This window comes from Megascapheus bottae, chromosome 16 (genome assembly GCF_031878675.1).
Source record: "Megascapheus bottae isolate mThoBot1 chromosome 16, mThoBot2.hap1, whole genome shotgun sequence".
In the NCBI taxonomy this organism is placed as follows: domain Eukaryota; kingdom Metazoa; phylum Chordata; class Mammalia; order Rodentia; family Geomyidae; genus Megascapheus; species Megascapheus bottae.
The window spans coordinates 14021373-14045783 of NC_143524.1; the positions used below are offsets into that span (position 1 = coordinate 14021373).

The 24411-nt window shown below is 48.6% G+C and overlaps 1 protein-coding gene across 2 annotated transcripts in view; it reads right to left on the bottom strand.

Moving 5' to 3' along the window:
• The window catches only part of Prdm11 (PR/SET domain 11), a 59156-nt gene that overhangs the window by 3546 nt on the left and 31199 nt on the right, over positions 1-24411 (bottom strand). For both annotated transcript variants that reach the window (XM_090347853.1, XM_090347854.1), the window contains 3 exons: positions 18156-18223; positions 3709-3896; positions 19-639 (listed from right to left, as the gene is read on the bottom strand). In XM_090347853.1, the coding sequence (XP_090203979.1) occupies positions 19-639; positions 3709-3896; positions 18156-18223 (877 nt within the window). The remainder of the gene's footprint in view (positions 1-18; positions 640-3708; positions 3897-18155; positions 18224-24411) is intronic.

Consider the following 24411-nt stretch of genomic DNA (forward strand, 5'->3'; position numbering starts at 1 on the left):
TCATCCACACTGACTTACCTGCAGGGTCTGAGAACTCGGGGAGCTCCAGTACCTGCGGTGGCAGAACAGGGGGCTCAGGCAGCTTCCCAGACTTAAGCATGTCTAGTTCTGCCTGTAGTTCCCGGACCTTCTTCTTCAGGCGGATACAGTTGGGGCAAAAGGAGGTGGTCGGGAGCTCATGAGGGTCTGAAGCCAGAGAGGCCTCTGCAGGACTGTCGGCTTTGAACGATGAAGGGTCTTCTTCTTCATCCTCCAATGGGCCTGATTCCTTGGCCACTCCGCGGGGGATCTTCCAGTCTTCTTCCTCCTGGGTCCGGCTGACATTCTGCCCACCATGGGCCATGGTTGCTGTGCTATAGGCATCATTCTGGTACTTGGGGACCTTCCTGATGACCAAAGAGGTACTCAATGCCAGCTGATGGGTTTCCACTTTCGAGGATTCTAGGGAGGCCTCCAACACATCCTTGAAAATGAGGTCGATTTTCTTCTTCTTGGCCTGGGGATGCATGTCCCCCTCGTCAAAACCGCGTTTGTAGGGCCTTTTGCCCTGTCTTAACACAGGGATGTGAATGGGACCTCTCAGGTCTTCCGGGCTATCCAGAGCCTGGTCACACTTCTCCCTCTGCAACCTCTTCTCTCCTAGGAAGGAAAACCAGGGTGTAAGGAAGAGGGGGAAAGCCCCACATGGAGAAAGCAACAGAAAACAGAACAGGCCTTCCATGAGTGAGTTGCCTGCTGCATCCCTTTGGTTTTGGCCTTCTGGGGGCAGGTGTAACAAAAACGGAGAAGTAGATCAGACAGTGGATTATGGTAGTTAGGGCCATTGGACCCCAAAAATGTTTAGATTAAAAAAAAGTCTCTTATCTTTTAAGTTGAGAGAATGCAACTGGGAATTTTTTTCAAAGGGCCTTGCATCCTGGACCCCACCCAGCCATTACATACCTCGGAGCCAATTATTGATCTCCCCCTCCCACCTTAGAGGCTTTTGTGCTAGCCAAGCAATTAGAAGACAGCTGCTTTGACTTGGTAAAAGGTACACATGAAATGTCATGAGCCCCACTCTTTCCTCTTCTACTGGAGGCAGGCCACTTAAGGGAAAATCCACTCTATAGCAACTGTCTTTGGTTGTTGTTCTCCTCACAATCAGAAGCACGGGAATGCATGAGAAAAGTTGGTCTCAACTTCTGTGGTTTGATGCAGAGGGATAACAGGAGTACCTGTGGGCTCCAAGATGGCTACCTCTGAAAAGATAAGGACCAGGTAGCCACAGGACCCAAAGCCATCTCAAAATATAGCTAGGTTTCCCTACCTGACAAAAGACTTCATTTCTTTCTTTTCTTTTTCACTCTATCTTGTGTATGATTTCAATTCATTTTGCATTGTAAGGACTAATAACTCATGCGTTGGCCTCTTTTTTGCCCAAGATATCAGCCTCCAGTTACAAACAACCCCTTCTATGGTAAGGCCTTAAGTGACCAGATCTCGTCATGGTGGCACCACCTGGCACTCTTTTCGGAGCAAGACTGTCTCACCATCTAAGGCACAATAAAAAAGGACCCAGAGTCTGCTAAAAGTGCAGGTTACAAACACACATACAGAATGGCTACTGGGCTTCAAGAGTGGTTCCAGGGGCTTCCTTCAGCACCAATATCCCCCCTTTCCCCAGAGCTCTGGTCCTCTCCTGATTGCCTTTTGGTTTCCTTTCTGTTGCCCACTACTCAGCCTGACCAAGGATAGAAGCCTTCTTTCAATGTCTTCACATGACCGTGCATCTCCTCTCTGGGTTCTCTGACACATTTTCCAGGAGCCTCCACTCCTGAAAGCTCACTCTCTCCTCTGAACAGCCCCTGTGTTACATGGCTTTCTGAGGATGATGTAGCTTGTGTTGCTCTGGAGAAAACACTGATGGACCAAAAGGCCCCCACAAATCCAGAAAAATTCAAGAAAGGATGAAACCTGTGTCCTCAGACAATGACTTTCTCTTGGTTTTCTTTTCTTTGGGTTCGAGTGTCTTTTGGAAACTTCTTGGCTGTCTTCATTTACTTCTTCTGTTATCCATTCAACAAAGATGTATTGAGCACTTACTATGTTTCGGGCACTTTTGCATGAGGCATCTCAGAGGTCAAATGGAAGCCACCACATCCTCATCATGGAAGCATGCCTTCCCAGGTGAAATCAGCATGGGCCCAACCCCCAAATCCGAACAAGAAAAGACATGAGCTGACTACTGGGGGTCCTCTCACTGCCCATCAAAATACCAGGTACCTTTTACCAAGCCAGACAGCCACAGACTTTTGCACTCAGTGTGCACAGCATGCTCTGTTCTGCTTTGTCTTTAAAGTGGGTTTAATGTTGATGAGTCACTTCTTTCCCAAACCAAGTCTTCCCCACAACCTCAGTAAGTAGATTCTGGTCAGGAACATGATATGATATGGCTAAGCCTTTGCTCCTAAGATCAGGTGGATTCTGTGCGTGTGATATATGACTTCAGTGCAAATAGAGTCCTTGAAAGAAGGACCTGGGCTCTCTAGTTTACCCTGGCTAGGCTGATGATGGAGTGAAGAGGTAATCAGCCAGGGGATGGTGAATACTTCAAACCACTTTCAAGTGACTCCTTTCAGTAAAGCCTGGATGGACTCTCCAACCCATCAGTCTCCTCATACCTGGACCATCTTCCTACCCCTCTCCAGCCCTCTCTATCTGATTCACAGAGTGTTGCTATATCTTCCAGGAATGAGACAAGGAAGAAGCAGAGAAGGAACTAGTTTCATCTGGGAAGCCACTGGAGGTTAGAACTTCCCCAGAAGTCAGACAAGTTCAAGTTATAAACCTAGCTCAGCTTTCCCTCCCTAACCATGTGAACCCGATAGGCCACAGTGTGATGTGGTTCATGCATCTGTAAGAGGAGCTAATAATCCACAAAGGATCATTAGTTTGAAAAGTTTATGATGGAGGGGCTGGGAGTTTGGCCTAGTGGTAGAGTGCTTGCCTAGCATGCACAAAGACCTGGGTTCGATTCCTCCAAACCATATACATAGAAAAAAGCCGGAAGTGGTGCTGAGGCTCAAGTGGTAGAACTCTAGCCTTGAGAAAGTCCAAGGACAGTGCTTAGGCCCTGAGCTCAAGCCCAGGACTGGCAAAAAAAAAAAAAATTAAAGTTTATGATGGAGGATTTCCTTGGTCAAGGCAGACATTGCTCTTTGGAATTCTCCCAGCAGTCTGATGTAGGTACCATTCCCATGATTCTATAGGAACGTGGACATTTCAAGGGACACACAGCAAACAAAGCTTAACAAATGTCTCATTATTGCTAATATTACGGAGGCATGAACAGTTTAAAACACCCTTTCATCAATGTGCATTGTGGAAATCAAGATTAGTGTTGATTCAATTTAATTGCTTGGCTGTGGGGATTTGGATTTGTATGTCTTGATGATGATCTCAAATATGTGTGGTGAGGGTTTCTGGGAATGCCGCCCAGGAAAGAGAAGGTTACAGGTGTAGAGCTTTGCTCAGGTTTGGAACAATCATCTGCTGCCCTGCCTTACCCTGCATCTTGGCACAGAGCATCATTCCTGGGCATTCAGCTGGGCCTTCCCTCAGTGGGCGTGGCCTTTCTGCCAGGGGTATAGACTTCCCTTAGCGGGCGGGGCTTTTGGTGGGTGTGGCCTTCCTGATGAGTGTGTCCTTCCCTAAGCACACACTCACCTCTGGCCAGGTTGCGGTGGATGGTTTCCTGGGACATGCTGTGTAGTCGCTTCATGTAGTCCTCACTGTACCACACCCGCAGTCGCTCCCCAGGTCTGATGTCCCTGCATGCCCGGAAGTAAATGCGCTCGCTGTGCTGGAATGCCAGGAGGTTCTGTTCCCTCTCCTCCCGGGAGATGACCACATACCTGGGAGGGCAAGAGGACAGGTGAGAAACTGGGCTATATTTGCTTGAGTGCCAGCTAGTACAAGACACAAGTGTAAATGGATGGATACCAGTCACAAGTAGGTGAGTAGGTGAACAGAGGAGGTGGCTTTCTGGAGGAAAGAAAGCCAGCTGTGGCTTATCTTGTGTGACCTCCAGAATCTGTTTTCTGAGACCAGAAATGACACCTACTTTGCATATGTAAGTGTAGCTGGGAAACAGATTACCTTGTCATACTCTCCTTGCTAACTGTTTTTGGACAGTTAATGTCTGCTATTTATTGCCAGAAAATGTTAGTTCTGAGAGGAATATGCAGCATATGCATCCTGTACAGCGTACAGAAATCATTGTAGCCCTCCAAAAATCTACCTATGATGGGTCTAGTAGTCATAGATGTAGTTTCTCATAGGAAGTCACACTTCTTTCTAGATTTTCATCTCCCATCATATCCAATCACCGGTTACTTTCTTTAAAACAAAAAAAGACAACTGAGATATAAAGTCTGCATATAATTATTAAGTACATTATAATCAGTCATTTCATGTATATAATGTATAATAAATCAAATCACAGTGACAAACATTTTCATTACTTCAATCAGTAATCCTTTTTTTGCTAACTTTTAACTGGACGAGTTCATGAATGTTCCCAGGCTTCTGACAGTGGTAAACATTGAGTCCTTGGGCAGTTGTCTTCCCCCATCTTTCACAAAGCTAACAGAAATAACCCATCCTACGAGGGTGCCCAAGAGATCATGTAATACATGTTAAAGATTAAAAGCTTTGCAGAGAGTCCAAGGGAATGGGAGAGTGGGCAAAGAAGAGACAAAGGCAACCACTGTTTAACCTAATTAAATAATTTCACATGAGGAACGTTTAGTCCAGAGAACCTAAGCAACTTGTCCTGGGCCACACAGTTCATAAATGACAGAACTACTTTGTAGCATGAACTTTTCCCCCGATACATCATGGTTTGTTATGTGTGGGCATGTAAATGCCCAGGTAAGCCACAAAGCTCTATTCGATTCCTAACCTACCCCCAACACACACCCAGTTTCCTTAAAATGACATTTGGACATCTAGGCTATCACCTTCTCCACTTCCAAAAGAAGGAGTAATGCAGATCAAGTTCAGAATCTATGCTATTATCAACATTTAAGTAACTGCACTCTAAAAATAATTGCATCTTTTGATTTAGAAGTCAAAGTTGGCTTGATCAGCATAGCCCAGAGAATTAGATCTGAAGCAGTCCAGGGAAAATACTGATTCACGGGAAAAACAAAACAACGTCAAGTAGTCAGCAATAGTAATCACCAGTAATTCACAAGCATAAAGTAGCATATGGTCTCACTGGTGCAGATTTTTTTTTGGGGGGGGGCAGTCCTGGGCTTGAGCTCAGGGTCTGAGCACTGTCCTTGGACTTTCTCAAGGTTAGAGCTCTACCACTTGAGTCTCAGTACCACTTTGGCTTTTTTCTCTGTATGTAGTACCAAGGAATTGAACCTGGGCCTTCGAGCACGCTAGGCAAGCACTTTAACCACTAGGCCCAACTCCTGGCCCCATGGTACAGATTTTTTAATGGTAATATCTTTCATTGGTAAGAGTGGTGGAAAGAGTGATTTTTCCATACTGATCTTACATAATGACCTGCCACAGAGCTTTGGGAAATGAACTGGCACTAGGGATTCCTGTGAAGTAAAGAATGCATACCATGCACACTTCTGCATGTTGCCTGCTGCACTTGCTAATGGTGCAGAAGGCCAACCATTTATTAGTGCTTAACGCCAGAGCAATGACATGGAATGCAACTCATCCATAGAAAAAGTGTTTTCAAAGACTCTTTCATGACATGGTGAAACAGTGTTGATGCAATGCCAAAGCAATTTGTACTATGGTTGTAACAATGTTTTAAAAACAAGCCTTGGCAAAACTGCTTAGAGGAAATACACCGATGTTTTTAACAGTGATTATCCATTAGATGCGAGTCTTTTTTGTCATTTTATGTGCCTTGCAGGTTTTCACAATAAGCAGTTGGTACTATTTGTCCCTCCCACACACAGAAAGAAAAGGAAAATACACAAAAGCCTGTTCCAGGATGAGGTAGCAGAAGCGACAGCAGAACTGAGAATCTACCTTGGCGATGCCTCAGGGACACTCATCACCTTCCCATCCATCCTGCCCTCATCTTCAATTTCCTAGACAGGCCTGCAGGAGGGGGCTACTGAGTCCAGGAAACAATCCATTCTGGCAACAGGATATATAATAGCATAGGCCACAGAGGAACTAAGGAAAAGGCAGATGGGAACGCAAACGTGAGCTCTGGTTTCTTTGTCCCCTGGAAAAGAATGACTCACAAGCTCTACCTTGGGAGCCAGATGCATGGCTGTTAGATTTCCCAGAACTTGTATCTCATCCTCGACCTCAGCATCTCATCATTGTCTGATAGAAGCATGGGGAGTGTCCCCAAGCTATGAAAGCAACACAGTCATTGCTATGTGTGCAGCCAGGATGCCAACTGGAAACTTGGGAAAGGAATGAAGAGCTGGGGCTACAGAAGCCATTCCAGCTGACTTTGCCAAATCTTAGTTCTCCACTGGTGCACAGTCAGCCTCTTCTCAAACTCAAGATTCTTCCTTCTAAGTGTTTTTGGTTTTTTTTAAATGTCCATTTCCCACTTCAACGAGAGCTTGGGATTTGACATCTAAAAATAATCAGCCTAATGGCCAGCACACAACAGAACTGAGGTAGCACCAAATTTCTGGCCCCTAGATATGTAATAAAGATGACCCCTTCCCATCTTTCTTCTTATGCCAATCACTGGACTTACAGAGATCAGTCAAAGGAAAATACCACCCTTTTCTCCTCGTTTTCAGTTTCTAAACACCCAGTAAGCTCTAAAGCCTATTTTCCTGTCATTCAACTTTAAGAGGGAAAGATAGATGAGGAACACGTTATTTATTCCAAAGAGTAATGTCTATCTAGAGTGTATCCAAAGGTTTAGAAAGATTCATATGAACCTCTCTTTCTATCTCTTGGTTCTTTTCTACCCAAGAACTAACAATTATACCACACCCAAGTCTTTGTATCGATCACAAAGTATTTTCAAAGGCCAATCAAAATCTGATTAGTGTTCTTGTGGGATTTGGTTGTCAAATGACCTAAGATCTACATGGTAACTCTTGTTTTTGTTTTTGTTTTTGTTTTTTGGCCAGTCCTGGGCTTGAACTCAAGGCCTGGGCACTGTCCTCAGACACTTTTTGCTCAAGGCTAGTGCTCTGCCATTTGAGCCACAGCGCCATTTCTGGGCTTTTCTGTGTATGTGGTACTGAGAAATTGAACCCAGGACTTTGTGCATGCTAAGCAAGCACTCTATCACCAGGCCACGTTCCTTCTCCCCTACATGGTAACTCTTAATGAATCACAGCTCATTCTCCTTGACATGACAATGTTTATGCTATTTAGTTTTTCCAGTAAAGCTCAATGGAGCCAACAAAGTCCCCACATCTGCCATCTTGTAGTTATATCTTACAATGACATGACATGTGGTGCTTGGAACCCATTTGCCCATTAGATCCCTTTAGCCCCGTTTACAGCATTGTCTTTACAAAGAACCGTGTCTGTCCCAACCCATGCTGTGATACCAAAGCCAACACTGAGGAGCAGCAGGGGTGCAGAGAACGGAAACACTTTCTGTTCATTGTGCTGAGAAGCTTCTCTGGGGATGGAGTAGATTGTGGGGGGAGGGGTCAGAGGAGATGGGAAGTCACTCTTTTGTTGGAGAATTGGCACCAAAGGGAGGGTAGATAATGCTTAGCCAAGACCATCCTGCAAAGTGAGTGCTCATTGGTCAGAACTTTCAATCCCACCCACCCCCTCAATTCTGGCACCTTTAAAGTAATGGAGGGTGAGTCACAGTGTTGATGAGGATGGGGCTTCTGTACTGAACCTCTCATAAAGATAATGCAGTAATAGCTGATTCTGGGTATGAGAGAGATAAGCACAGAGACAATAGTCAGACCTTACTCACTGAGACTTACCAAATGCATCATCTTTTCTAGCTGCGTCAGGAAATGACTACAAGGTCTAACTGGGGAAAGAAAGTAACTCACAGGGCATCTGCTATGTTAGAGGAGACCAAATAAGGCCAGGTTCAGCCCCTACTGTAATCCAGGGGAAAGGTTGCTGTCTTAGCCAGGAAGGAAGAAATTGGACCCACCAACCAAGAAGAGGCTGGGCTCTGTGGTCTCACGCGATTATGTGTTGGAACAGGAGAGACTTTGGGCCACACAAGCACCTACCAGGCATTCACCTAGCCTGGGACAGAGCACCACCCAGCCAACTTGGGCACACAAAGCTGGAGACTTGCCTTCATTCCTATCATTGGGCTGTTTCCTCTTCCCGCTTACCTTGCCAGATTCAGAAATGCAAGTCTTTTCCATCCCAATGGACTATTGTCCCTTTGTTCTGACCTCTCTTGGCCCCTTGGTCTCCAGGATGGGAAGGAGAGTTAGTCAGTCATATTGACCTTGAGAACTAGAAAGGACCACTGACTGGTATCATAGCATCCTTGGAAAGTCTAGACAGGTCTTGAGTTCCAAGGCCACACACTTTTTTTTTCTTTGCTAAGTACTGCATAGGATGGACAGTCTGATTCCAAAGTCAAAGGTTAGCACCCACACAGAAAGAGGAGTCCTGCTCAGGACTTGGGGATTTCTGTGTGGGAGAAATCTAATCTCTGTGGCTATTAATAGGCCCTTCACAGGAAGAGAGCCCATTCTTTGGGGTGGGGGGAGTCACTCCCAATGAGAGCCAGAGAAAGCTGCTTCTGTCCCTTTGAGGGCCTCAGGTATGAGCAGGCAGGGCCTTGCCTACTAAGACAGACACCAAGATCGGCGGGGCTGTGTGCAAAGAAAAAATGGCTCACGCCTCGGGATGGTCTCTCAAGTATACAGGCAAATGAATAGCAACTGGTTTTCGAGAGTCTCCTGCTAGAAAAGATGACTTTCCTCCCCCAACCCCCACCTCCAGGAATTCTAACTTCCATTTAGGGAACATAAGGTAAAATTCATTTAACACCATGCCACTTCTGATATTCAGAGAAATGAAATCAAGCCTATGGATACTTTGCCTCCTTTAGCTCATCTAGTCCTGTCCTTCCCTCTGAGGGCCTAGCATAGGGCTGGACATAGGCACATGTAGGCTTATGGAATGAGGGAAATGCCAGGGCACAAAACTTTTCTCACCCACATGCTTTCCCTCACCTAAGCCCTGCATTGGGCATCTCAGGTTTCCATTAGGAAGTGAAGAAAGAGAATACACACCAAAGAAAGATCCTGGAGCCTGGCTGTGTTCAAAGTGTGAGATCCATTTCTTTTTATTGCCATCGTAACAACAACAAAAAAATACCTGGGAAGGCAATCTGATTCCAGCAGAGGACAGGAGGGTAATTCCAGGCAATTGGCAAGCCACTGGGCTTTGGACAAGACAGTATTCAGTTTGCAGAGGGAAGGAAAGGGAAAGGAAATCCCCCAAAAAGAACTTCTAAGTGTAATCTGGGAGATGGAGTTGAGCACATGGGAGCATACAGATGCCCGCCCTCCACTTTCCCTGTGTGAGACAATGCATAGTCTGGGTTTATAAGCGCCCCCCCCCGAATGGCCTCGGCAGGGTTGGGGGACAGCACTGTTAAGGCTCTATGGGATGGGACAAAAGGGGAAGGATCTCCCAGGATAAGCCCCATACCAGGTAGTGAAGAAGACAAGAGAGAAGATGCACCCAGGTGGGAGCTAAGCTTGCGCCAGCCACCTGCCACCTCTCTCCACACCTCTCAGAACAACACACTCTCTCATCCTGAGGCCCACGATGCAACACGAAGCTAGGGGCATGTGTCGCTGGTGCAAAGCAAGCAGAGGCAAGGCATGCTGGGATATGGGCCTGGAGACACCCCTGCTGGGCTCTGAATTCTTGGAGGAGCTACCTGCTCCTCCCCAAGACCTGCCCCTGCCCCTTCTCAGTCAGTGGCTGCATACCTTAAGGCTAGTGTGTGGTACCTTGCCACCCCTTGCCCCCTGAAATTTCCATGGGGGAAGATGAGCTGAGGCAAGGACACAGGCATTGTGGGGAGTGGGGTAAGAAGCAAGACCCACCCCCCACCTCAGATGCTGCCGCTATATAGATTTGGCTTCTGGCAAGGAAATAGACCAATTGTCACAATAGACATTTGTCACCAATGTAATGCAGATGATAATAAAAAAGAAAATGCCAAACTTGTCTCCCTTCCCCATCTCCCACCCCTTTTCCCCTCCCCATCCTGAGAACCTCCTCCTGAGACCACCTAACATCCTCAGGTACCTGAGAAACGCTTACAGTGCACTAAGAATACAAGGCCATCTCCTCTCCCTTCCCCGATGTCAGCCCATTCTTCTCCCCCTCCACAAAAAGCAAGCACAGCAGCTGAGCACGCGGGCACTGCACAGGGGCAAGCGAGGGCCAAGGCTGGGTACCACCCAACTGAGGGGCTGAGCTCCCTCTTCAAAGGGCTGCACTGGCCCCGCCCACCCTTAGGCCACACCCCTGGGAAAGGGAAGACTTACTGAGGCCCTGAGATTGGAGGCGGGAATGCCATCAGATGCTCCCCACTCTTACCCCCCTGTCCAGCAAGGCCTGCACCACAGGATACAGACCAAGAGGAGAAGGACCCTTCAGGCCAAGCAAGCATCAAGCAGGTAGCTTCTCTTGCATCTTGAGTCTCTGTCAGAGACGAGGGAGTGGACACGTGCTGTTACACCACAGGCAACTCAGCCTGCATCATGAGGGGGTCGGCAGTGCCCCAGTGTCCCCCAGTGCCACTGGTCCTGTTCCTGGACCAGGAACAGAGACAGGACTGGTCCATCTCTCCTCCTCCTCATGCAGACTGCAGGTTAGATATTGTGTTTTCTCTTCCGAGATCTGGTAGTCCGTGCTGGGGCTGGTATTGGGGCTGCGTGTGCAGAGCCTGGCAGGGGTACTTGGGCCTGGGGAATGAACCCCGTGGGAGCAGCCCCTTCAGGCCCCCGCTGAGATGCCTGAACCCCATCCCGGATTTCCGTCAGCGTTTGGCACACCTGACCCACACAGCTGGTCAGCTCGGCCATAGCCTGGCCGATGACGTGCATGCTGTTGGCCATGTCTTGGTGCACAGTCACCAGCTCCTGGCAAAACCGCTGGAACACCTCAGTCTGTTGTGCGTGAACGTGGAGAAGCTGCCAGTCCAGGGTCCTAGGGGGTGAGCTGGGATGTGGCCGTGTGGTCCTGCAGGCCTGGGTCTGGGGTGAAGGATGTGGTAAGCCCTCTGACTTGGAGCCCACAGTTTCAGACTGGTCTGAGGAGGAAGATGAACGAAGCAGGGTAGGCCTGGCCAGGTGAGCATCTTCCTCTGGAGGCCGTGGCAGGGGCACCCGATGAAGCTGCCGAGAAGATCCCGGAACCTCCTCATCTTCATCATCTTGGGGGACAGAAGTAGAGAAGGGCCAAATGATTACAAAAGGGAGGAAGAAGCAGGCCTTGGAGTGGACCCACCCCTGCGAACCCCATAATGTCCCCCTCCCCTGCCACCCTTTGTCTTACACAGGCACTATGCATAGAGAAAAGCCTATTCTCCACGTCCCCAGGGGTGCCTGGACAGGGCATCTGGAAGAAGAGGTCCCTGTCCTCTTGCGGGGACAGCTGCACTGCTGGGAAGGAGCCCAGGCCAGGGGCGCTGGAGACCCTAAGCCCTGACAGCAACATGAAACTCAGCAGAGCGACAGCATGGTGGTTTTGCCTATTCCCTACTACCTGGCTGCCCAGCCAGATTAAAAAGAGTAAATAAGCCAAGCACTGACATCGCATATCTGTAACCCTATCTAACAGGAGGCTGAGGATTTGAGGATCATGGTTCAAAGCCAATCCAGGCAGGACTTTGTTTTGCTGGTTAACTGGAGATAGGAGCCTCAGGCAGAGTGGAGCTGTGTACAGGCTCAAGTGGTAAAAGCACCACCCTTGAGTGCAAAAGCTAAGGAACAGTGCCTAGGCCAAGTTCAAACCACCCCTCCCCCCACACACACACAGAGTAAATAAGATGCAGACATGGTGCTTTGCAGAACTGAGACCTGACACCTGCCAGAAAGCTTGTGGATGCTCTACAAGGCAGTGAGGCCCTTTCTGAGTTGCTACGGCCACCATGTGGCCCTACAGGACCCGAAACTTGAAATTACCACAAGGCCATGGTAACAGAAGAGAGAGAAGACATGGTACTGGAAAAGGTGGGATGATTCTCGGCAAGCCACCCTTGCCTGCCTTGATCCCAAGGTAGGCTGCCAGGTCAGGCTCCTTAGGCCTCAGCCCATGAGTTCTTGTCAAGCAGAACTCATCAGATAGGCTGCTACTTGGCACAGGATGTAAGGAGGATCCCAGCCCCTTCACAGAGGATCTCAGCTTTCTGGTGACAGAAGTCAAGGGCTAATCCCACTGTCAGGCAAAGGCAAGCACCGCCCTAATTCAGTCACCCCCTGGGAGATGACAGGGAAGACAGCCTGTTTATCCCGTGGGTGGGTCACCTTCTCTTCCCCCAAGGGTCACAGGATTTCCCAGGTCAGGTGCAGTACCAGGCAAATGCCTCCTGAGTCTGCTCAGCTGGTGCAGCCACAGCCCCTTAGGGTGGAAGAAACACCACTGGGCCACTGTCGTTCCTTTTTTCTGGCCAGGGTGCAAACAGCTGGTGACTCACAAGGGCTGGGGGCCTCCTACCAGGCTAGGTTACCTCTTACAATTTCATCCTCCGGAGAGAAGGAGGGGTGAACAGAACATGGATTCAGGGCATGGGTTTTACGGGGCGCTGTGCCTCAGCTGTTTTTCATAACTGAAGGAGACTCGGGGAACTAGGCCCACGTGGGTTCCAGTCCCCATTCTGACCTGAGCAGAGCAGGCTCTTTTTCTGCTGTCTAGCGTCCCCGCGTGGATAACAACAACAAAAAGTCAGACCCTCACAGGCTCCTCGTTCCTTTCCAGTCCTGAGAAGCTGACTCTGAGTGGCCACCTGTCAGCAGCTCCAGCCAAACAGGAAATGAGCACATCCCCAGGGCGAGGGCCCGGGAAGGGAGGAAGAATCCTGGGATTCTCCACCTTCTGCCTGGGTCTGCTGGGACCCTGACCTCCTCCCACTGTGCTTTTGGCCTCCAACAAGGGCAGTGAGTGAGGCAGGGTTGGATATGTGAGGTGGCAGATATAAATGGGGTACAGCTCTACACTGGGAAAACCTGACTTGCCCCCCTCTTGGTAAACCCCAAGATCTCTGCCTTGAAGTCCAATGGAGACACAGGAAGTGGGGGAAGGGTGGGGAAACAGGGACAACTGTATAAGGAGAAGGAAGGGAGAGGCAACATAGATGGAGCAGGGTGGGGGGAAAGCAGGACTGAGTGAGGGAACTTAGAGCGTCTGGGGGGGGGGCGCGCAAAAAAGAGGCAGAACCAGAGAAAAGAAAGAGGGAGAACGCAGAAAACAATACAGAAATAAAGCGATCAGGTCCAGACAGGAGAAAGCAAAAGGCAGCCACGGTCAAGGCTATGCTCCTCCCCCTGCTGGCTAGGCTAGGGCTTCCCTGGCTTCTGCAGTTCCTGGAACGTGCCAAGCTCCTTCCTGATGTGGGCCTTGTACATGCTGTTCTGGGCCTGTGCACCCTCCCCTCCCCTCCTCTTCGCCTGCCTCTGCTCACATAAGCCTGTTAACCCTTCCGGGACCTCTAGGTCCCAGCACGTTAATACCCTAAGTCCAGAAACTTCTGAAGAGCTTTAGACCCAGCCCTGTCCATTCAGCTCCTCAGCACAACTTCTGGCATAAAGATGTTCAGCAAATATTCTAGAATGAATGTATCTGAAGGATTGGAGGCAGGATAGAAGATGGCTGGAGGAGTGGGTGAAGCAGGGAGAGCCAGGAATGAGGCAGAAGAGGAATGTGTGAGGAAGCTCCCTTGAGCAAACTGCAGTCAGGTGAGCAATACTCACAGCTGGTGGAAGGGCTGTCGGTGCTATCCAGTTCTGCCCTGGGGAAGCTGTGTCCCGATCGGGCGGTGAGCAGTGCAGACTCGATGGCCCTCTCGTGGGCAGTGAGCACAATGGTGGGAGCCCGGCCCCCAGCTCCAGAGCCGGACAGTGACTGCTGCATGAGTGCCAACTTGTCCTTCGTCCTCCTCTTCATGTCATCCCATCGATGCTTGATGTCCTTGATGGAGCGGGGGACCTGGCTGATGGAGGTGATTTTCCGAGCTATGCCTTCCCAAATCTTGTCCCTGTCAGCATGGGACAGCCGCATGGTCTCCCTCCCAAAGAGAAGTGCCTCATGGTGGGTCACCTCTGTGACCAGAATGTCCAGCTCCTCCTTGGAGAACTTGGGTTTCCTCTTACGCTCAGCCAGGGGTGCCATGTTCCTTGGGTTGAATATCCCACAAAGTACAATTGGGTAAATGACCGTCAATGCAGGTGGTCCTCCTCCTTCCCAGGAGGCACCTGGATCAACTTGGCGCCCCCACCACCACACCCTCCTCTTCCTACGGAGAGATTCCCACCCTGGACTCCTTACTCCCCCATGGGGAGGGTGGGAGGAGAGGTGGAAGGAGCACTGGCCTCCGTCCATTACCTATGGGCTAGGACCTGCCTTACCTCTCACCAAGGGTGAGCACCAGGGCAGTTCAAGTTCAATGAACCATTTCCTCACCCAGAATGGGAACAAGTATACCAACCTCTCCCGGCTGGTTCTAAGGAGGGAAAGTCAAATGTACAGAATGCCCTAGAAAGGAGGTAACACAGCACTTAGACAGAGACACAACTGGATGGATGGCTTGGAGGAACACTGCTTGGAGAGGAAACCCCCCGCAGTGGGCAGCAGTGGCCTGTGGCATCGGCTGGAGGTGCCCAGCATGAAGATGTGATCACAGAACGCTTATACGTCACTTGTGAAGCTCACTTCCTTTTTCCACGTCCCTCAAGTCCCCAGCTCTGGGAGTGTGTATGCTGGTAGGCAAGCTCCCTTCCCTCAGGGATATCAGTGGCACTGTGGCTACCAGGAGAATGGCAAAGGCACACAGGCCACCTTGATGGATACTGGATGTAGCCCTGGCTTCCATCGCCACAGACAGAGCACACTGAGGCTCCAGGCAAGGGACACAGTGATGCTCTTCCAGCGAACAGAACATCCACCCTGACTCTAGGACCCAATTTCCCCACACTGTGGTTCTATTTGAACTTTACATTATACTTACAAGGTTCAAAAGGACCCCCCCCCCCGTTAGAATACCAGGAAAACTTGGGAGCAGGATTCACTCCTCTGATGGCTTCTAAAACTATAAGTCAGAGGCCAGTAGCATTAAGATCCTCCAGCCTCACCTTCCTACCAACACCATCATGCAAATGATGGGGGCCCAGAAGCCTGAAAGAGGAAAGGCAGAGAGTCTGACACCCAGCCCACCAAAGGCACACACAGGGTCCTTGTACTCAGACACCTGAGACTAGAGGTCGAGTCCTTTGAGGGAGCTGAGGGGCCTTGGTAAAACAAAACATTCTAGAGCTATTTCCTGGGGCTGCCAGGAGAACCAGACACCCACTGCTCAATCATGCCACAACGGACATTTGAGGTTGGAAGATTCTAGGTACAGGGTTGGGGGGGGGGTACCACAAAGAGTAGACTGTTTCCTCCTTAGCATTTTTAGCTTCTATCACATGTAAGCCAGTAGCACCCATGCACAAAAGCCCTACTCATCCACAGTTATCTCAGTATTGCCAAATGCCCATGGGAAAACAAGTGCCCAGCACAGGGTGGCCAGAAGGTCAACTAATGCCACCCTCTTCCTGCTCCACCACTTATTTCGCAAGGAAAAAGATCTGCCCCATCAATCCCAAGCCCCTAGGTTGCAACTATGCAATGAATTAACAGTGTCCGAATACTAGAAGGAGCTGCCCAAATACACATGACCAAGCCCCACCTGCTTAAGACTTCTCCAGCTGAGGTCCCACAAGCTGAGGCCACCCGGGCACCATCTTGGACCAGGCAAAACCATGCACATGAGGTGGGAGGAGCCCAGCCCAGCCCATCAATTGACCACTCATAAGCCAGGGAGCCACACTTCACCTGGGCCCCTTGTACACCAGGAGAAAGAACCTTGGCTTGGAAGTCCAGAATCACAAGCTCCAGTCCTTGTTCTAATGCTGTATGCATGGACTTGGAGAAGTCCTTACCATGCCCTGGGCTTCATATCGTTATGATATGAAGACTACTTCAGGGTCACAAGAATACCTGTGGAGAGCTCACAAAATCCCAGTGCCCTGGGCCCATTCCCAGCCCAGAAACTTTGGGGTGCTGGCCATGGTGGTTCAGATGTGGAAACTCCCTGGAAGAGCCTTGGCCCCAGGTGAAAGCTAAGAGCAGGTATGGAACAGGTTAGCTTGCTGGGCCAAAGCTTTTTCACCTTAAACAGCAGTGGTAGTAACCGTGCAGAAGCCTGGTGGCAGGATGCTGCAACCTCTCTCCCTTGCTTGCCTGGACCAGGCTGGAATGGGGAGATAGAAGAGCCCAGGGGGACTCTGTGCTGCCCATACTCAGCTGGTCTAAGTACCTCAAGCCCTCTTGCTTACAATGTTCTGGCCCTTTGCAGGCCCATGCCAAGACGCCCTCCTAGACCCTGGAGCACACTCTCCATGATGGCACCAATAACCATGTACCAGTCGTTTCTTCTTTTTTTTTTTTTCTGGGTTGGGGGAGGACAGTACTGAGATTGACTCAGGGCCTTGTGCTTGCAAGGCAGGCACTCCACCTCTTGAGCTATACCTCTAGACCTTTTTGAGGTTATTTTTGGTATTTGAGGTTCTTTTTGAGGTAGGATTTTCCTTTAATGCCTGGACCAGCTTGAGCTTCTCTCCTCTCTGTCCTTCTTCTCACAGCTGGCATAACAGGCAGGTAGCTGTAGTGTTCTGCCATTGGTTGAGATGGATCTTTGCCAATATGTATACCCTGGCTGACCTGGAACCCTGATCCCTGATCTTCGCCTCCTAAGAAGCTAGGATTACAGGTCTGAACTACTGTGCTCAGGCTGGTGGTAGCTTGAGTCAAGGGTGAGGGGTTGTTGGGGGGGGGGTAGATGGGAAGGGCTAGGAACCAGCCCAGAATCTGTTCAGAAGCAGGCAGTCAGCAGTTGGGCATGAAAAGCATGGTGGAGCTTGCCTAGCCCCAGGGGCCAGGAACAAGTCAGGGAGCAGTGTCAACCTATCTTCTAGGGGCTGCTTTCAGGAAATGGTTGGCCAGACCATGAAGGAGACAATGGGGAAGGAGTTCGCTCATTGCTGGGGGTCCCTGAATCTGTACCTCATTAGTGGCTGTGAGCTCTAAGTGCTCTGGGAAAACCAAGTGTATGTCAGCTAAACAGAACTCTGATGGATCACAGGGGGTACTGTGTCCATGGAGACTCCTCTGTGATGCCCATCTTCCATGTGCTTCTCCTCATTGGCTGGGACATGCAGCCTTTAACTGCAGCATCCTCCCTCTTAGAAAGTCCCTGTGGCCCCTCCCTTGTCAACTGCTATCCCCAACATCTACAGCTCATGGGCCTCCACAGACATGATATTGCCTCTGATGCACAGTGCTCAGCCAGAGGCCAGTCACTGAGGCCTTCCTTCCTGCTCAGCTCAGATCCAAGTCCCCAGCCAGTCTGATCTCCCTTCCTCCCCACTGCTCACTGCCCTGGCCTGCTCAGCAAGGCCACCTAGGGTGACCTGGGTCAGTGACCTGGCACAAATTTCTTTGCCACACACAGGACCATGATGACAACACTCTTAAAACTCAAGTGCAACAGTGAGTCCTTTGGGAAAAGGAAGTCAGGACCCCTGGCCCCTTCCACACTGCTGGGAGCTGGCCTGCAGGAGCTCTCCATCACTGTAGAGACTATCTGCCCAGAAGAATGGGGCCACAAGCCTAGGTGCAGGGGGTACTCCCCTTGTCCCCTGGAGTACTAGGGGAGACACAGGGTGAAGGGTAGCATTGGGTCCCTGTAGCCACTTGCCTGGCCACAGAGCCATCTCTAGAGTTCTCAGTGGAAGCCTCAAGTCACAGGAAGGTCCCTCAAAGCTGGACTTGGAAAACAGCAATCCTGCAGACCTGACAGGCCTAATCCAGGGGAACAGTCCCCCGGCCTGTTCCTGGGGCCCATGAGGCTCCTGGGACTGGCAGCAGGCAGGACTTACCTCATCCAGTTGGCCTTGGTGTCGTCGGAGCCATCTATGGACTTGTAGCGATTGTTCTTGTCCACAATCTAGAAGACACAGAGATAGTCTAGAATGGGCTGTAATACAAGCTCTCACCTCCCAGGGTTGCTCCATGGCCTAGGGCCTGGTCTACCAGGACCTCACGTCCCTCCCTCTTCCTGTGGGGTATCCATGGCCACAAGGATTAGGGATCCAGCCATTTCCTTTCTCCTGAGGCAGCTTTCAGAGCCCTGGGGTAGGGCTCCAATGGACTAGCCAGTATGAGTCCCCAGGCTCACACCAGCAAAATAAAACAAAACCCTTCAAGGTGTTTTGAATTCCCAGGAAATGAGAAGACAGAGATGGGAGCCTCTCCCCTCAGGTTTGATGGAACACCCAGCAATACTGCCAATGAGTGCCACTTTCCACACACTGCAAAGCTGAGCCTAGAGCTAGGCGATACTTGAGAGGCTGAGATCTCAGGATCCCTGTCTGAAGTCAGGCTAGGGAACCCATGAGGCTCTTCATCACTAATTAACTGGCAAAAAGCTGAAAACAAGCGTGGCTCAAGTGGTAGAATACCAACCTTGAGCAGAAAAAACAAGTAAGAATGCAAAGACCTGAGTTTGGGGCCCAGCGCCAACACAAGAGAAACAACAAAACAATAAAACCCATCCTTCCTCTCTCTCCATCAGCTTCTCAATATGTAAGATCCCTGCAGTTTGGGACATGGCTTCTTCTTTTCAGTGAAAATGTCTTTATCTTATCGAGGTCGACAAGCAGCCTGCTGGTAGTTACAGATATGCTGCTAATGCTCATTTTGCTCATGATTTTCTGTCATTTCGCTCCTTCAAAGAAGGAGAGCAGAGATTTATTTTTTTACAATTTTTTTTCATGATGTGACAATCACTTTCACACATAATTCTTGATTCTGGGAAATTCTGATGCTTTTGAATATAATTTCTTAGTCATTTTCTCCAACTTTCTTCTGGTAGAATTTCGATTAAACACAAGCCCTACCTCCATTTGTTCCCATCTAGATGAGACTGACTTGTTTTATCCTTCATGTCACTTACCTACTCTCCTTTTTTCCGGGCAGTTTCTGAAAAACTCTTCTAATTCTCTTTTTGACTATGTCCAGTCTAGAATGTCTTCCAACTATTTGGTCTATCATTTTTTTTTCCTTCACTTTCTTTTTAAAAACAAAGCCCTTTCATTTAACAGATGTTTCTTTTCTCCAAAAATTTCTTTTTTGGCAGGAGCTGGGGCTTGAATTCAGGGCCTGGGCACTCTCGCTGAGCCCCTATGAGCTTGGCACACAGCTGCTTCCCTGAGGACTAGGTGATTCATTCAAGATTAGATTCCCATGGACTTTCCTGCCCAGGCTGGCTTCAAACTGCAGTCTACCCTTCTTTTCTTCTTGATCTTGAGGCTTAAACTCGAGGCCTGGCTTCTGCCTCTGAGCTTTTCTGCTCAAGGCTAATGCTCTAACACTTCGAGCTACAGCACCATTTCTGTTTTCTGAGTTAGCTGGAGATAAAGAGTCTCATGGACTTTCCTGCCTGGGCTGAGATCCTCAGATCTCAGCCTCCTGAGTAGCTGGGATTACAGGAGTGAGCCACAAGCACCTGGCTTCAATTCACCATTCCTAACACCCCATCTATTCTCCCAAAGCAGCACAGCAATAGTTCATCAATGTAAGCCAGACCACGTTACTCAGCAGCTCAAAATCTTATCCATTGTATTCACTAGGGAATTTAGAGAGGCCATTGCCTTCCAGTCCTGTAGACCAAGCTCTCCCCTTAACTATTAGAAAATGACAACAAAAAAAAAAACAACTGTATTCAAAAGCCATTAGAATTCCCCAGCATCAAAAGAGATATGCTTGAAAGTGCTTGTGACATCGTGAAGAGAATTTTATGCGATAAATCACTGCTCTGCTTCAAACCACAGAGCAAAATGACAGAAAATCATGAGCAAAGGGAGAGTCCTCAAACGATCACTGACAGATTATCTATAAAGGACTAAAGTTAGACCAGCCTTTGGGTACTTGTGATCCTAGACCAATCTTATCCTCCATGGTCAAAATCCTCAAAGAAAATAAAAACCAGCCTAGAATTCCACGCCTGACGAACCTTGCCATTTATTCAAGAGAGTGAAATAAGACACTTTTTACTAAAGAGAAGTAAGTAGGGCCGGGAGTTTGGCCTAGTGGTAGAGTGCTTGCCTAGCATGCACGAAGATCCGGGTTCGATTCCTCGGTACCACGTACATAGAAAAAAGCCGGAAGTGGTGCTGAGGCTCAAGTGGTAGAGTGCTAGCCTTGAGAAAGTCCAAGGACAGTGCTCAGGCCCTGAGCTCAAGCCCAGGACTGGGAAAAAAAAAAGAGAGAGAGAGAAGTAAGTAGCCATGCCCATCTCTCTGCCCCATCACTTTGTTGTAGCCCCATATCTCTGCCAGTCAGCCTAGCCAGCATTAGTTCTTATACCTAGGACCACTCTTCTAAAACAAACAACAACAAAAGCACATACAAGCCTGGGGCTGGTGGCTCACACCTGTAATCCTAGCTACTCAGGAGGCTAATATTTGAGGGTCATAATTGGAAAACAACCCAGGCAGGAAAGTTCACAAGACTCTTATTTCAAACTAATCACCAAAAAGCCAGAAGTAGAGCTATGATTCAAATGGTAGAGCATCAGCCTTGAGCACAAAAGCTCAGGGACAGTGCCCAGGCCCCAAGTTCAAGCCCTACAAGCAGCATGAAAATTGATGACAATAATCATAACACACACACAAAAAAATCCCAAGCACTTGGAAGTGATAAAGGATAAAGCAGTTAACAGCACTGGATCCATCAGAGGATCCAAGCAAATTCATGTTTAGCTCAGAAAATCCCAAGTGGTAACCTTCCATATCTCCAACTCCCTCTCCATCCCTCTTTCACTTCTTTCCCTCTTTCCTGCCCTTTACCTCCCTCTTCTTCCTGCCCTCCCTTTTGTTAATGGAAACTGTAATCCTAAAGCTGGTAGGACCCTCCCCTCCTTTTTTTCATGAGAGTACTGGGATTTGATCTCAGGGCCTCATTGAAAGCTGGTGCTCTATTACTTGAGCCACAGCTCCACTTCTGGTTTTTTTCTACTTAACTGGTTGAGAGAGTCATATGGACTTTTCTTCCTGGGATGACATCAAATCAGGATCCTCAGATCTTAAAACTTCCCAATTTGAAGAACTATGTATAACACTGTTTAGAAAGTTTACAGAAATGACTCCTAAGTGGATACATCTTTTCTTAACATTTTTTCCCCACCAAGTTTTTAATGCCTGGTCACTTTTCATTTCTTGGATCTCATCTGACCCTAAGGTGAGTTCTCCCCTGTCACAGTCCTGGTTGCTCAATGCACTGGTTCTATGACATCCTGCATTTTCCTTCAAAATCTTAAAATTTTTTTTGCCTTGTTTTTTGTCGATGATGGTGTCTGTCTACTTGTTGTTTATGTAACAGACCATCTCTCCCACCAGACCTAAGTGAACAGAGGCAAAGTACATATCTCTTTCATTCACAGCTCCCTAGCACAGCATGCAATATATGATAAAATACTGGGTGGATGGATAGATGGCTGAATGAATGCATGAGTGAATGGGAAGCCTGTTAGGTGAAAAAGCAAGTTAAAGGAAAAGAGAAGTCTGTAGTATTACTGTTCACAGTAACAAGAAATGAATGGTAGCTGGAGCTGGCTTGTAGTGACTTAGTAAGTGATGGTTAGCTAAGCGCTTGTGTTCATGCCTGTAATCCCAGCTACCCAGGAGGCTGGGACTTAGAGGATCAATGTTAGAAGACAACCTTGAGCAGAAATGTTTGTGCAACTCCATCTCTAATTCATCAGCAAAATGCTGCATGGCAGCATCAGCTGTGAACAAGAAAGCTGAGCAAAAGCACAAAGCCTTAAGTTCTAGGCTCAGCACCACCATCTCCCCCCATAAACACAAAAGAGTCAAATGTTAAATTTTCAAGATTTTTAGAAAGTAGTTGTTAAACATAGATATTATTTTTAAAAACTGATAGAGCCTGGCACGATGTCTAAAGCCTATAATCCTAACTACTCAGGAGGCAGAGATCTGAGGACTGCGGTTCAAAGGCAGCCCAGGAATTAAAGTCCATTGGACTCTTATCTCTAATTAACCACCAGAAAATTTGAAGTGGAGCTGTGGCTCAAGGGGTAGGATGGTAGCCTTGAGCTGAAAAGCTCAGGGACAATGTCCGAGCACTGGGGTAGGGTGGTAGCCTTGAGCTGAAGAGTTCAAGGACATCGTACAGGCCCAGAGTTCAAGCCTCACGACCGACCAAAAAAAACCCAAAAACACCTGATAGAAACTGGATGCCAGTTTCTACTGGCTCATAACTGTAACCCTAGCAACTCAGAAGGCTGAAATCTAAAGATCATGGTTCAAAACTCCCCTGGATAGGAAAGATTCTTACCTCTAATTAAGTACTAATATTCAGAAGTAGAGCTGTGGCTCAAGTGGCACAAAAGTTCAAGGCCCTGATTTCAAGTCCTGGGGTATTCCCCTATCCACACACCCCCCCACACACAAAGACAGAGATTTACAATTCCAATGAACCACATGTTCATTAAAGTAGTGGAGTACCTGCCTAGCAAGCCTAGGCCCTGAGCTCAAACTCCAATAAAAAAGAATAGGTGGGAGCCAAGTATTAGTGGCTCACTTCTGTAATCCTAGCTATTCAGGAGGCTGAGATCTAAGGATCATGGTTTGAAACTAGCCTGAACAGGAAAGTCCATGAGACTCTTACCATCAATAAACCACTAAGAAGAGACAGAAGTGGCACTGTGGGGGCTCAAGTGGTAGAACACTAGCCTTGAGCAAAAGAAACACAGGGACAGAGCCTGAGGCCCCTGAGGAAAGAAAAGAAAAAGGAAGGCTGGGCCTCGAGGGTGGGAAATAGGGGGAGGGGCAAAGTTACTGGGGACATGCCATTGAAGGGCTGGAGACCTGGGTCTCTTTCCCTGCCTGCCTTATTTTGCCAGAAGCCAAATAAGACTATAATCACCCTAAGTGTAAGCCAAAGTAAGCCTTCCCTCTTCTAAATGAGATCGTCTCAAGTATTTTATTACAGTCACGAGGGCTGGGATGTACCTGAAGTGTACAGCAGCTGCCAGCTTTATGCAAAGCCCTGGCTTCCAGTCCCTGCACTGCCCAAACCAGATGTTGGCCATAGCCCTGGAAAGCTTGCACCTCAAAGACCATCAGGATGCCCCGGGCCTTGGAAAAACCACACACCAAAAACTAGGGCAACCGAATTATTTCCTCCCATCCCCACCTACTGTGATTGCAGGAAGGGCTGGAGCCAACCCTGGAGAGACACTGACACGTGTGACGGCCCAGCAGCCCGGCTCCTTTAGGAGCACAGGGCCACACCTGTGTTGGCATGGCTGTGCCAAGTCTGGAGGATATGTTTCAAACTCTCCACTCTGGTTATCTCTTTGGGGGGGGGGGAATGGGGATATTTAGACTTTGTGTGCTTATTTATGTGACCTAACTATCTCTGTGCTGAAAATTCTCAGAAAAGGCAAAACTTAAAGCTCAGGTTCCTATCCTCTCATGGTCTTCCCAAGATGAAACGCATTCCAGTCTGCTGAGACCCTCCTGTCTTTATTCAAGCATTCTCAGAGTGATATCTGCTCCCCTCTGGACAAAGGAAAAGCATCTCTGGTCTGTCAGCCAGGGAGTAGTAAAAGTCATGGGGTCCAAGGCAAACACCTAGAATCTCAGTTTTGCCATCAGAAGTCCAATGGTATTGAGTAGGTGGCTTCAGGGCCAGCCTGTAGCATGGGACACAAGGCCTTTCTTTTATAGGCAGGTGCTCTACCACTTGAGCCATATCCTAAGCCTTCTTGCTTTGCTTTTTTTAAAAAAGTAGTTATGCAAAGGGTTTTCAACTGAATAAGTTGATCATGAGTACAGTACATCTTAACCCTGCCCCTACCCTCAAGTTACAGAGTGCTTTGGTTATGTCTGAGATATTATCTCTTACTTATGCCTGAGTTGTCCTGGACCATGATCCTCCTGTTTAAGTAATCTATGTAGCTCAGGTGACAAGCCTATGCCACTGTGCCTAGTTTATAATAGTTAACTTGGGGGTCTCTCATTTTTTTGCGCAGGCTGGCCTCAAACTATGAACCTCCCAAATTGTATCTCCTAGGTAGCTGGGGTTACAACCATGCCTGGTTAACAAGTT